The sequence below is a fragment of the Phaseolus vulgaris genome, chromosome 1 (assembly GCF_051622355.1).
Source record: "Phaseolus vulgaris cultivar YP4 chromosome 1, ASM5162235v1, whole genome shotgun sequence".
NCBI classification, from domain to species: Eukaryota; Viridiplantae; Streptophyta; class Magnoliopsida; order Fabales; family Fabaceae; genus Phaseolus; species Phaseolus vulgaris.
The window spans coordinates 19,851,704-19,865,371 of NC_143498.1; the positions used below are offsets into that span (position 1 = coordinate 19,851,704).

A 13,668-nucleotide genomic window follows, 5' to 3' on the forward strand; every position below is an offset into this window, starting at 1 on the left:
AGAAATATGAAACAAGTTTCTAAATTAATATTTAACTTTAACTATCAAATTTTTAACTACTAATTATCTTAGACTCTAAATTAATTACTTTAAAATTTTAAATAACTAGTAACTAATATTAAATATTAATTTAAAAACTAATATATAAATTTTTATTAATAATAAAAAAAATTATAAAATAATTTTTAACTTAATAAATATAACATTAATTATTTTTTATCTTTTAAATGAATTGTTATTAAACATTTTTTATAATAAATGATGAGATTAAAATTAATTATGTTATTAAGTTACCTAAATGTCCCCACGGGCTGGGTTCATCCTAGTGTTAATGTTGTCCAAATATTTTGACAACAAAGCATCCAGTCTGTATTCTGTTCTGGGAGTGGCCCTTGTCTCTCAATTTTCTTATGGCAAAAAAAAAAGGTTTTGCTATTTATAGAGTGTGCAACTGAATCTCTTTCTCACTTTTGTCATTCACAAATGGATGGTGTTGAGAACATGGATGGGGAGTTTGAACAAACTACCCTTAACATGTTCATTGACTGGAACGACAACACCTTTCAACCAACATTTTTCCATTCCGACACTCCACACACTGCTTTTCAAAATTTTGAGGAGACAATAACTGAGTTGGCTGCTGTTCTTACCCCTCCCGTAAGCACTAAAACCACATTCATTCTCATAAATCTATGTCGCATATGTTTATTTCCTCTCATAAATTTCTTGTTCCAAACCATGTATTACTGTCATATGCTTTAATTTTTTTCAAACTCTAAGTGAAACTAATTATGTCTGTTTGTGCAAGTTGTAAATGTGTTAATTTATATGATTATGCAGTTTGCTGGGTCTGTGGTTGAAATCACGGACCCTATCTATATCTTTGTCTTGTGAGGGTTCTTCAATCTCACTTTTGTTCCTAATTTGCTGCCTCAGTTACCACCTAACTCTTCACTTCTTAATGCAACACAACACAACTAAACCACCCTTTATCTGCAGTAAATTAAAAAATTTTACTGTGCTTAAACTCCGATCCTATAATTACATCTCGTGTTAAAATGATTCTTATGACACTTTGGATGACCACTAATACTATTTTTTCTTTAATGCATAGGTTTGTTTTGAGTAGTCGCAGAAGGTTTCTACCCAAACTGCGAAAGGTGGAACAAGTATTACATCCCAAGGAGCACAAAGGACTCCAGAAAGTGTGGTGAATACAGATCAAAACCCTCTCTCTGCTTCTAGGTACACTCCAACCCAATTTCTCTGTTGCATTTTCTATCATTTTCCTCATTTAACTCTCACAACAAAATAACTGCATAAGAAACTAATGTTTCTGAAATTTAGGCACTTTGTAAACGCCATCTATGACATAGAATTTGAGGGGAAATGTCAACTCCTTGGACCCCCATCTTAGATTATTCAAACCACCACCAGGTAAATTACAAATCTCTAAACCACACTTTTCTTTTGTTAATAGTGTTGCCAATATGAAGAAATTGATACTATTTTTCCAGTAATTTGTTGTCTTGTCATTCAGCAATATTTTTGTGAATTACCGTGAGTTTACATCGTTATGAAAACTGAATTACATTGCAAGCCAATTTTACATTTTGAGCTATAATAAAGCTTCCGATTTATGACAGATGATGTTTTTCTTTATGCAGAGAACTAATGTGATATTCTCAATGGACGATGTCAATTTGTATCCTCAAATTGTTTTGACAACTCTCACTACTAGAAAGTGCGATCTAATATTAAGTTACAGATTCATGTATTAAATAAAAAATCTTATTAATTGGGGGATGCGTGTATATATATATATATATATATATATATATATATATATATATATATATGCTTATGAAGCCCCAATACTTAGTAATACCATAGCATATGGAAATGTTATGGATTCGCTGATTAAAATTTTTAAAATATTCTATACAGACGTAGAATATTGATATAAAGTATTCTATATAGATGTAGAATATTGATAAATAAAGATGGGTTTATTTTATTTTATAATTATGGTGATTATAATTTATAGAAATCACATTTGTAATCATACAAAAATAAAAAATTTGTGTGAATATCAGTACTAGTCTTGACTCTCTGTATTAATAAAGATATATATCAAGTATTAGATGTATATAATAAGAAGTAATGCTACATTTTTATGTAAAAGTTATTCTTTCCTTCATTACAATCATCTAAAAGCACAATTTTTAAGTTTAATCAATTAAGAGACATCTTTACATTAAGTTAAGTTTAATTCATCAAGAGAACTTTATACTAAGTCTTACAATACCATTATTAATTACACGGATATATTTCCTTAATGTTCCTCAATATTGTTTCTCTTCTTTCATTCAAAACTCTTAATCTTTTCTCCACGAAACGACAAATGTTAGAATGCATATACAAACCAAATATTTTTTTTTTATCTATTTTAATTCTCTTCAAGTGAATAAATTAAAATTCCTTTTTAAAGCAAAACTTTTTGAATACTATTAAAAATATCTAAAAAAAACTTAAAAAAATACTTTTCAAATGCATATAAAAATAAGCATTCCATAAATATTCTAGAAATATTCAAACAGTATTTAAAAATTATTTCGGAAAAGTATTATATATATATATATGAAAATATCACAGATATTTTCTTGATATAGATTTTTGACAAACATACTAAACCCTAAAACCTTAACTATCACAAACGAAATTGGAGAATTCTCTACACTTAAATAGCCAATATTTTTTTTCTTAATAAATTCAAGTGGCGGAAAGGTGAAAAAGATGATTAAAAAAATTCAGAAATGTTTAGTTTAAGGAAATAATATTTTAAATAACTTTTTCATATTTTGAAGTTTTAGAAAGCATGTTCATTTTGTAACCTATTTTTTATATTTAGAATTTCAGGTAATTGGAAATTCCTTTGATTATTTTTAAAATATGAAATTTATAAAATACTTTTATAGTGAGTTTAAATGTAAAGTAAAAACGTATCGATAATGGAATATGAACATTTTTAATGAATACTTTATAAAATAAAGAAGGTCAAATTATATATAATATTAAATTTAACAAACTTTTTTTTTATAAAAAATATATAATAAATTTTATTAGTTAAGAAAGCAAAAAAAAAATAGAATATATCAAATAAAAAGCTTGATGCATTTAGCTCCTTTACGTATAATATATAATTATTTTTCTTCAATTTAGATCCCTATTTCTTGTTGGTTGTGGCAAAATGACAGCTCTAGCTGGTGTTTCTTATCTTTTAAATGGACTACAACTTTTAGGTTAACTTATGTTTCACTGTTAGGATAACAAATTTTAGTTTTTTTTTATCAGCAAGAGAGGATAACAAATTTTAGTAATATTTTTTAATAATAGAAATTACAATAAAATATATATTTTTTAAATTTAAATTTAAATTTTAAATATAATAACTTAATATTGAAATTATAATATAAGTATATGCTTTCATAAAAAAATATCCTTTAATATTTTTATTATAATAATTTTACTTTTTAAACATAATTATTTTCATAAAAAATCAATTTCGGTCAAAACAACTTATACACAAGAAGAAAACTATATAAATATTTTCACATACATCTACTTTTTCCATGTTCTTTTCTTTTTCAACTAATTTTTATTTGTATATTTTCTTTTGTTCTCGAACTAGGTTGGAGACTGGGAGAACTATTGTCTTCGGATGTCACTCGGTCGGTCGTTTCTCACTTCCTCCTTCGGTCCTTCTCGCTGAACGACTCCTCAGGCTGGTGGGGTACCTGCGGATGGCACTCCAATGCTCAAGTCAATGGGGTATCGTATTCGGCTGGTTAGAATACTGTAGATAATGACGTACCTTCTTCCTTGGAATGCGTGATATTTATATTACCTTGATGGGCCCTTGCTGTTGGGCCGGATTAGGGGGTTGTTTAGCGATTAGGGTTGGATTAGGTCGTTTCCTAACCGTGGGTTGACCTTTGCTAATTAGGTCAACGGTTTGACTTGAGCACCTTATGTCGGTCGGCCACATATGACACGTGGTCGACCTCGTACCTTAAAGTAGGGTCTTAATGCTTGGATTGACCGGGTCCATGGGTCGGTCGGTCATCCCGGTACAGTTGCCTCCCAGGCTCGAGAGATGGTACAGCCGAAGAGTCTGAAGAATGGGCCTCGGGCGGACTGTGTAATGATGAGTGAGGTGATGTTTGGGGGCGCCTGAGCGATTAGCGTGACGCGCATTAATGAGGGATTTTTCTGGGCGCCAAGCGATGCGAACCGTTGGATCAAGCGAATCCAACGGTTGAGGTTCTTGCGACGTTTGGGATTCCGAGGTCCTCCTGGGCTATAAATAGGGGCTGGGAATAGTGGTGTTTCACGCGTTAACTTTGTTTGAGCTCCGACACCTCGAATCGATCCGACCGATCTCTGTTGCCTTCTTCGTTCGTCTAAAGGTTAGTCATGTCTGCTCCTTCTGAGTCTCCCCCCGCTTGTTCGTCATCATCTTCTCCTTCTTCCTCTTCTTCTTCTTCTTCCTCCGGCCAAGCCGTTCCGGTCGGAGATGTGGGAAGTGTCCCTTCCCCGGGGTTAGTTCGGGAGAACGCTGGTAACGTGTCGGACCGTTCGGCCCCTTTTGAGGGGCCGCGACCCCACGCGGGCCCGGCTTGGGTAGATCCCCGGGTGTGCGAGGTGTCGTCCCTCTTTTATACCGACGCCTCCGTTGCCAAGTTCTTAAACGAGGTTCCTGTTTTGAAGGCTTCGGCCGAGGAATCTCTGTTGGCGTTCGGTCCTTGTTCTTTGGGGGACCGTGTTTATAGGGAGCGGTCGTCTGATGAGCCTCCCTTTTTCTTCATGTATAGCTGTCTCTTTGCGGACCTTCACGTATCTCTCCCTTTTGATGCCTTTACGTCCGGGGTCCTTAGGGAGCTCAATGTGGCTCCGACCCAGCTTCATCCCAACTCTTGGGCGTCCATGCAGGCGTTCCGCATTGTCTGCCGAACGTTCGGGTTGCGTCCCCTTCCCGTTTGTTTTCTCCACTTCTACTCTTCCTACCCAGCGAAGCTGATTAGCTGGCAGTCTTTAGTCAGTCGGGCGGGTAGTGTGTTGTTTAAGCCCTTCACGGCCTCTTACAAGAACTTTAAAGAAAAGTTCTTTAAAGTGTACGTGGAGCCGGCCGGAGCACGCTACTTTTTCGACGAGGTCGGTCAACCCCGCTTTCCGTTATTTTGGTCGCGAAGTCCAACAAAGATAACGGATTGGCGGCAACCGGCTTATCCGAGCGAGCATGAGCGGGAGATCTTCTCTTTGTTCGATAACCTTCCTAAGAAACTCCCCGCTCGGTCGCTTATGTTGTTGTACAATGCGACCGATCGCGAGGAAGCTTTCGAGGGTATGCCGTTTACATTTGTCCCCTCGCCCCCTCTCATTGTTTTCTTTCTTTGTCTGACCGATTCTCCTTTTATTTGCAGAAATCGCCAAGCGAGAGATCCCCCAGGCGGTCGGGATGTTGAACACGTTCAAGAACAAGCTAAACGAGAAGAGGGGGGCCACAAGTGCTAGGCCCCGGGTCGAGGAGAGTGCCCGGGCGAGCCCCTCGAAGAAACGCGGTCGTGAGTGTGGGAACATCGCCCACACGGTCCGAGAGGCAAGGCAGATGCCGGTACCCCCACCTAGTCGTTCCGCCAGGGGTGCCTCTCCCGCCACCGATGATTTCAACCGCCCCATTCCGACGGCGGTGGCGGTACCTATAGCCTCATCCGGTGCTTCGGCTTTAGCCTTGCTGGGGGGCGATCGGACTTTCAGTCGGGTCGTCAGCTTCAGATTGCCCTCCGACCTTGAGGAGGAGATTAAGTCGGTCCCTGAGGATGATCTTCTCGATGGTGGTATCGAGATGATCTGCTGGGGACTGGTGCTGGCCCGGCGGGGTGCCAAGGCTCGGAGGGTCATAATCTGAAGCAGGCCATGGAGGCCAACACGGCTTATGAGAAGCAGCTGTGTGCGCAAACTGCCGAGCTGGAGTTGCGCCAGAGTCGGCTGGTCGAGCTGGAGAAGGCCGACGCTAAGAAGGCTGAGGAAGTTGTGCTTCTCCGCAAGGCGTTGGAGAAGGCCGATCGCCGGGCCTCGTTGGCGGAGAAGGAGGTTGTTGCCGAGCGGCAGGGGAAGGAGGCGGCTGAAGCCGAGGTTTTGAAAACCATGGAGGATACCATGGTTTTGATTAACCAAAGTTTTGACTTGGCTGTCCGCCAAGCCGAGGTTCTTTACGGAGGCCCTCCACCTTCTGGTCAATTTGACCAAGAGATGGAGGTTGTTGATGGCCGCTTGGTGCCTGCTGGGGGCGGTCAGCCTGCTGAAGAGACCGATCCTTCTATCGCCATTCTGAACGTTGAAGATTAAGGCGGTCAGCTAGTATATGTTTTTGTTCCCCTAGGGGTGGGGTGTGGCCCCCACCTTTTTTTATTAATATAAGTGTTGTTTCCAATTGTTTCTGCATTTTCTGGACGAACGAGTCTTTACAAGCCGAGTGGCTTGGACTAATTAATCTTAAATCGTGGTAAAATTAACTAAGTAAAAAGAACTAAGCAACCGGTCGGCGAATGAAATCAACTGAGTGACTTGTGATAATTAAAATCAACCAAGTGAATGTAACGGGCTTCGATCAGTCGGTCGTTCTTTAGCGAATTCGATTTAGACGAGTTTTACTGTTTATGCGAACTTTGGTTCTTGCCGAACGTTAGGTGTGTGCCGGGAGGGTATGCCGGTTAAGGCTGCGCTCTGGCCGAGATGGGTACGGGTTCGGGAGGGTATGCCGTTTGGGGCTACATCCTGGCCGAACTGTGTGTGTTACGGGAGGGTATGCCGGTTAAGGCTACATCCTGGCCGAAATGCGTACAGGTTCGGGAGGGTATGCCGGTTAAGGCTACATCCTGACCGAACCGTGTGTGTTACGGGAGGGTATGCCGGTTAAGGCTACATCCTGGCCGAAATGGGTACGGGTTCGGGAGGGTATGCCGGTTAAGGCTACATCCTGGCCGAACCGTGTGGGTGACGGGAGGGTATGTCGTTTAGGGCTACATCCTGACCGAATCGTTCGTGTCATTCGTTGTATACACTTATGTACGAAACGCCTCGTTAAAACCTCTCCGGCCGATGGATCGGTCGGGCGAGGAAAGAGTGCGTGTATTTTATTCATGTTTAGCTTAAATAAAACTTTAGGTGCGTGGCATTCCACGTCCTAGGTACAATTTTTCCTGATAGATGTTCCAAGTGATAAGCCCCCCTTCTCCTACTTCTCGGATTCGGAACGGTCCTTCCCAATTTGATGAGAACTTGCCGTCCGACTTCCTAGCGTTGCTGCGCATTCTCCAGACGAGGTTTCCTTGTTGAAAACTTCTGGGCTGGACCTTTGAATTGTATCTCCTTGCCGCTCGGAGCTTGCATGCCGCTTCGCGTATCTTGCTTTTATCTCGAAGCTCGTTCAAGAGGTCGAGGCCGACCGCCAGACTTTCCTTGTTGAGGGATACGTCGAAGAGTTGGCGTCGGATGGATGGCTCCCCGACTTCTACTGGTATCATGGCCTCGGTGCCGTACGTGAGGCTGTAGGGGGTTTCTTGTGTGGTGGATTGCGGGGTGCATCGGTATGCCCACAAGACCTCGGGCAGCTCCTCCGTCCATCTTCCTTTGGCGGTGTCGAGCCTCTTCCTTAGTTCGTTCAATAAAACCTTGTTGGCTGCTTCGGCTTGTCCATTCGTCTGTGGGTGCTCGACGGAGCTTGTGAGGGATTTGATGCCGAGGTCGTTGTAGAAGGTCATGAGGCCTTGGTCGATGAACTGCCGGCCGTTATCGGATATTATCGAGTGTGGTATGCCGAATCGACACACTATGTTTTTCCACACGAAATTTTGGATGTTTCGGGCGGTGATTGTGGCTAATGGTTCGGCCTCGATCCACTTGGTGAAGTAATCTACCGCGACTAGCAGGTGCTTCGTCTGGCCTTTGCCTGGTGAGAATGGACCGATGATGTCCATTCCCCACATGGCGAACGACCAGGGTGATGTCATGCCGTGCAGTTCTTCTGGTTTTCAGTGGTGGAGGGGGCCAAACTCTTGGCATTTTTGGCATTTCTTAACGTAATCAGCGCTATCTCCATGGACGGTCGGCCAGTAGTATCCTGCGCGGACTATCTTGGCCGCCAACGTTCGGGCTCCGGAGTGGCTCCCGCACGCCCCTTCGTGGATTTCTTGTAGCACGTATTGGGAGTTCCTTGGTGAGGCACTTTAGGAGTGGCTTTGAGTACCCCCTTCGGTATAGGTCTTGGCCGATCATGGTGTACCGTGCGCACTGCCATCTGATGCTCTTCTCTTCCCCCGGGTGGCATGTTCCGTGCTCCAAGTACTGGGTGATCGGGGTCATCCATGTGTGGGTCTCGGTGATTGTCATGCATTCGGCGTCACCTACGCTCGGCTGTGCTAGTCGCACCTGGACGACCGATCGGTGGTGGCTTTGTTTTTTCGAAGATGCCAGGCGTGAGAGTGCATCGGCACGCTCGTTTTCTTCCCGTGGTATGTGTTGGACCGCCACCGTGTCCAATTTGGTCATGACATTTCGGACGGTGTGGTAATACTGTTGGAGGAGGGGCTCTTTGACTTCGAATTCTCCTTTGATTTGACCGACGACCAACTGGGAGTCGCTCTTGCATGCGACCTCCCGCGCGCCTAGGTCATTTGCTAAGTTGAGGCCGGCCAGTATGGCCTCGTATTCCGCCTGGTTGTTCGTTGCTTTGAAGGAGAACTGGAGGGCTTGTTCGATCAGTAGGTCCCTAGGCCCCTCGAGGACGACCCCGGCTCCACAAGCCGTTTTGTTGGACGAGCCGTCCACGTAGTGGATCCATCTGGCCGAGGTTTCTGTGCTTCTGGGGAGCTCGACTGCGAAATCTGTCAAGCATTGGGATTTAATGGCACCTCTTGGTTCGTACTTGATGTCGAACTCCGAAAGTTCGACCGACCACCCTATCATCCGTCCTGCAAGGTCGGGTTTAGATAAGATTTTGTATATAGGATAGTTGGTCCTTACCCTGATTTCGTGGTTCTGGAAGTATGGGCGCATTCTCCTTACTATCAGCACCAGGGCTAGTGCCACTTTCTCTATCATTTGGTACCTGGTCTCGGCTGCATGGAGCGTTCGGCTGACGAAGTACACCGGGTGTTCTTCGTGGTCCACTTCTTGGACGAGGGCGGCGCTGACCGCTTCCTCTGATACTGCTAGGTAGACCACTATAGGCAGGTCCAGGCGGGGCTTTTTGATAACGGCCGATGACGACAAGAATTCTTTGAGCTGGCCGAATATTTGTTCGCACCCCTCGTTCCAGCTAAATTTCGAAGTTTTGCGGAGCATGGTGGCTATCGGCCTAATCCGTTCGGCGAGGCGGGGGACGAATCTGGAAAGTGATGTCAGCCGGCCAAGCAACTGTTGAATTTCTTTCATGTTTTTCGGGCTCCTCATTTCTGTTATGGCTTTGCACTTGTCAGGGTTCGCCTCAATCCCTCTGTGGGTCAGCATAAAGCTGAGGAACTTGCCACCTTCAACGCCGAACGCACACTTCTCGAGGTTAAGGCGCATGTTGACCCTTCTTAGGGCGTCGAAAACTTCTTGTAGGTCTTTGATGTGTTGGCCGCACGAGTTGGACTTCACCACAATGTCGTCCACGTACACCTCTACGCTTCTGCCGATCATCCCTTTGAAAATCTTGTCCATGAGCCTCTGGTAGGTAGCCCCGGCGTTCTTTAGGCCGAACGACATTACCTTGTAAAAGTAGTTTGCGCCGTCTGTCGTGAAAGCCGTTTTACCTCTATCGCTATGATGCATGCTGATCTGATTGTAGCCGGAGTAGGCGTCTAAGAAGCTCAATATTTTGTGACCGGCCGCTCCGTCTACGAGCCGATCGATGTTGGGAAGGGGATATGAGTCTTTGGGGCATGCCTTGTTGAGATCTTTATAATCTACGCACATCCGCCATTTGCCGCTTGACTTTTTGACCATCACGACGTTGGCCAGCCAAGTGGAGTATCATGCCTCGGCTATAAAGTCGGCTTTTAGGAGCTTCTCGGCCTCACTTCGTGCGGCCAGCCGCTTGTCCTCTTCATGGTTTCTTTTCTTTTGTGCTACCGGGCGGGCTTCTTTATACACCGAGAGGCGATGGGTGATGATGTCCGGATGGACGCCTGGTACGTCAGCCGTCGTCCAAGCAAAGAGGTCTACGTTCCTCTTGAGAGTTTGGTGAACGAAGTCCGCATCGGCGGCGGCCATTGTCGTGCCTATGCTCGTGTACCGGTCCTCCCCGTCAAGTTCGGCTCGGCGTAGCTCGTCCTTGGCTTCGAGTCTTGGCTCGATTTCCCTGGGGTCCAGATCTGCCATGGTGATGCCCTTCTTTGGTTGGGGGGAGTGCCGATGGGGGCTTCTCCCACGGCCGGCGATCTTGCGCTTGGGCGAACGGCTGCCGCTGGGCCTCTGTTGTGTAGGCTCGACTCGTAGGCTTTCGGCGTAGCATTCTCGGGCGACCTTTTGATCTACGTGGATGGTCAGGATGTCGCCTGAGAGGGTAGGGAATTTCATTGCTAGGTGGGGCGTGGAGACGATCGCTCCCAGCTTGTTGAGGGACGACCTGCCGAGGAGGATGTTGTAGGACGTGTTGGCATTTATAACCAAGTATCTGATCTTGAGGGTTTTGCTGGCCCCTTCCAGGCCGAACGTTGTGTACAACTCTATGTAGCCCCTCGTTCCTACGCGTTCCCCCGAGAAGCCGACCACGTGGTCGTTGTAGGGCATCATTTCCTCCTCCGGTATTCTCATGGCTTTGAAGGTCTTCCAGTATAATATGTTGACCGAGCTCCCTTGATCCACGAGGTTCTTTTTTATCGTAAAGTTATCGATATCGACCGATATCACCATGGGGTCGTCCTAGGTCGGGTCTATCCCCTTGAAATCTTCGTCTGTGAACGTGATTGGTGGCATCCTTGGTCGGGCGAAGACGAGGTTTACTTGGTGGACGGCGCGTAGGTGCTTCTTGCGTGCGCTGTTGGTACCGCCTCCGCCACCGAACCCTCCGGCTATGGTGTTGATCACCTCTCGGCCTCTGCGAGTGTCAGCTTGTGGGGGATCGTCTCTTCGTCCCCGTCGGTCTCCCCGCCTGTCACCCTCTCGTGGGCCTGGGGGGGTTCGGTCTCTTCTTCTAGGCGTTTGCTCCTTGCATGGGGAGCAACGCATCTCCCGGGTCCCACGCACAAAGCGTCTGAGGTGCCCGGCTTGAATGAGTTCTTCGATTTTGTCCTTCAGGGCTTGGCACACTTCGGTAGAGTGGCCGGTATTCTTATGGTACCAGCACCTTTTGCTGCGGTCGGCATTTTCTGGGCTCAAGGCCCTTCGGGGCGGTGGTATTAGCTCGGCGCTCAGGGCCTCTTGCAAAATTTTGCTCCTTTCCGCGTTCAGAGGTGTGTAGCGGGAGAAGCGGGGTCCACGATTGTCCCTTTTTTGGTCCCGGCCGGTTCGGGACCTTCCTTGTCACTCCCTATCCTCCTTCTTTTCCCCGTTTGCCTCGGCTCGGGCGTTGTTTCTGAATTCACGAAGTTCCTCCAGCTGCATGAATTTCGCCGCTCGACGTCTAAGATCGTCGAGGTTGGTAGCAGGCTGCATGCACAGGCTATCGGCAAATGGGCCGGGTCTGAGGGCGGTCAGCATGTGGTGCATCGCTACCTCGGGGCTGAGGTTGCGAATGCTCATAGCGGCCTTGCTGAACCGGTCAGTGAACATTCTGAGGGACTCTCCCTTCTCTTGACGAATGCCGACCAGTGCTATGGATGTTAGATGGTGAGGGTGGCTTGTTGCGAATTGAACGTCGAACTTCGCTACTAGGGTTTCGAAACAGTCTATAGAGTGTGTTGGGAGCTTGGTGAACCAACTCAGGGCGCTGCCCTTTAGAGAGGTTGGGAAGACTCGGCAAAACACTGTGTCGTCCGTGGTATACAGGCTCATGTGGGTCGTGTATGCGTCCATGTGCTCATCTGGGTCGGTCGTCCCATCGTACCGATCCCTGTTGAAGCCTTTCCACTTGTCCGGCAGGGGGGTTTCCATGACACGGTCAGTGAAGGGATGGCGCCGGTCCGGACCCGCCGGAGCGGTAGTGTTGATTGTCTTGCTGGGATGGGACTCTCCATCCATTTCCAGAATGAAGTCGTTCTTGGTGTCTTTCTCGGCCTGGAGGCCGGCACCGGTGGCGTGAGACCCGCCGGCCTAGTTGGTCATGGCGAGGGACGGCACCCCCTCGACCAACTTCTTCATTCGCTTGTTCTCTTCTTGGAGGCTTTTGATTTCCTCCACGTTCTTCTTAGCGGCTTCCTCGTGGGCCTTCCTCATCTCTGCCAGTTCCCTCTGAAGGGCCATCATCATTGTTGTCTGGTCTGCTTCGGTCATGCTTGCCATGCTTCGGGTTGATACCATCTACTGCTGTGGTTTCTGCTGCCTCTCCTCGGCCCCACGGTGGGCGCCAATTGTTCTCGAACTAGGTTGGGGATTGGGAGAACTATGTCGGTCGTTTCTCACTTCCTCCTTCGGTCCTTCTCGCTGAACGACTCCTCAGGCTGGTGGGGTACCTACGAATGGCACTCTAACGCTCAAGTCAGTGGGGTATCGTATTCGGTTGGTTAGAATACTGTAGATAATGACGTACCTTCTTCCTTGGAATGCGTGATATTTATATTACCTTGATGGACCCTTGCTGTTGGGCCGGATTAGGGGGTTGTTTAGCGATTAGGGTTGGATTAGGTCATTTCCTAACCGTGGATTGACTTTTGCTAATTAGGTCAACGGTTTGACTTGAGCACCTTATGTCGGTCGGCCACATATGACACGTGGTCGATATCGTACCTTAAAGTAGGGTCTTAATACTTGGATTGACCGGGTCCATGGGCCGGTCGGTCATCCCAGTATCTACTACAATAATTATTACATTTTCTCTTTTTCCCCTCTTATAAATTCTTCTCATCCCCTCTTCTATAAAAAAAAATAAAAATATTTTATCAGTTGTAATGCAGTGTTTAATAAAGAAAAGAAAATAGAGAGGGGTGATAAAATATGAGGAAAAAACAAAGTAATAATATAAAAGTAATTTTTCTTCTGAAGAGAATAAACGAAAAAAATTACTTTTTTAAAAGATTTTATTATAATAATTATAAATTATGTATTATTTTTAAAATATTTATTTATTATTCATCATTTTATTATTATAATGAAAGAAAATAAGAAAGTGTAGAAGTGTAAATAAATAATGATATATAGTCCCGCTTACCTAAATGACCTATAAAATAAGCCAGACTACAAAAAAAAAATTTCTGGATGAACTATATCACTTTATGTCTGGCTGGTTTAGCCCATAATTCAACTGGGTCTAGCAGGTCCAACATAAGTTTTTGGGTCAACTCATATTTTAAAATGATAATTATATTTAAATTTTTTAAAAATAATATTATTTTATTAAAACATATATATTATAATTTATATAAAAAATACTATATTCAAAAATTAAAATTAATTTCATGTAACTAAATTTTAAAAAGTCATATTTTATTAACTTTTGGATCTAGAATTATTTTTTAATTTTTTTAA

The 13,668-nt window shown here is 44.7% G+C and overlaps 1 protein-coding gene and 1 long non-coding RNA gene across 2 annotated transcripts; one reads left to right on the forward strand and one right to left on the reverse strand.

Annotated features, from left to right (window-relative positions):
• The first annotated feature begins 484 nt into the window (after positions 1-484).
• Positions 485-1,797, forward strand: LOC137815457 (uncharacterized). The gene is made up of 4 exons (XR_011081752.2): positions 485-657; positions 1,115-1,245; positions 1,348-1,437; positions 1,668-1,797. It is a non-coding gene; the product is annotated as an uncharacterized LOC137815457 (long non-coding RNA).
• A 9,771-nt stretch (positions 1,798-11,568) lies between these two features.
• Positions 11,569-12,225, reverse strand: LOC137815588 (uncharacterized). Its single transcript, XM_068618703.1, has one exon. It carries the CDS (start codon positions 12,223-12,225, stop codon positions 11,569-11,571), a length of 657 nt encoding a protein of 218 aa, XP_068474804.1.
• Between the last annotated feature and the right edge of the window lie 1,443 nt (positions 12,226-13,668).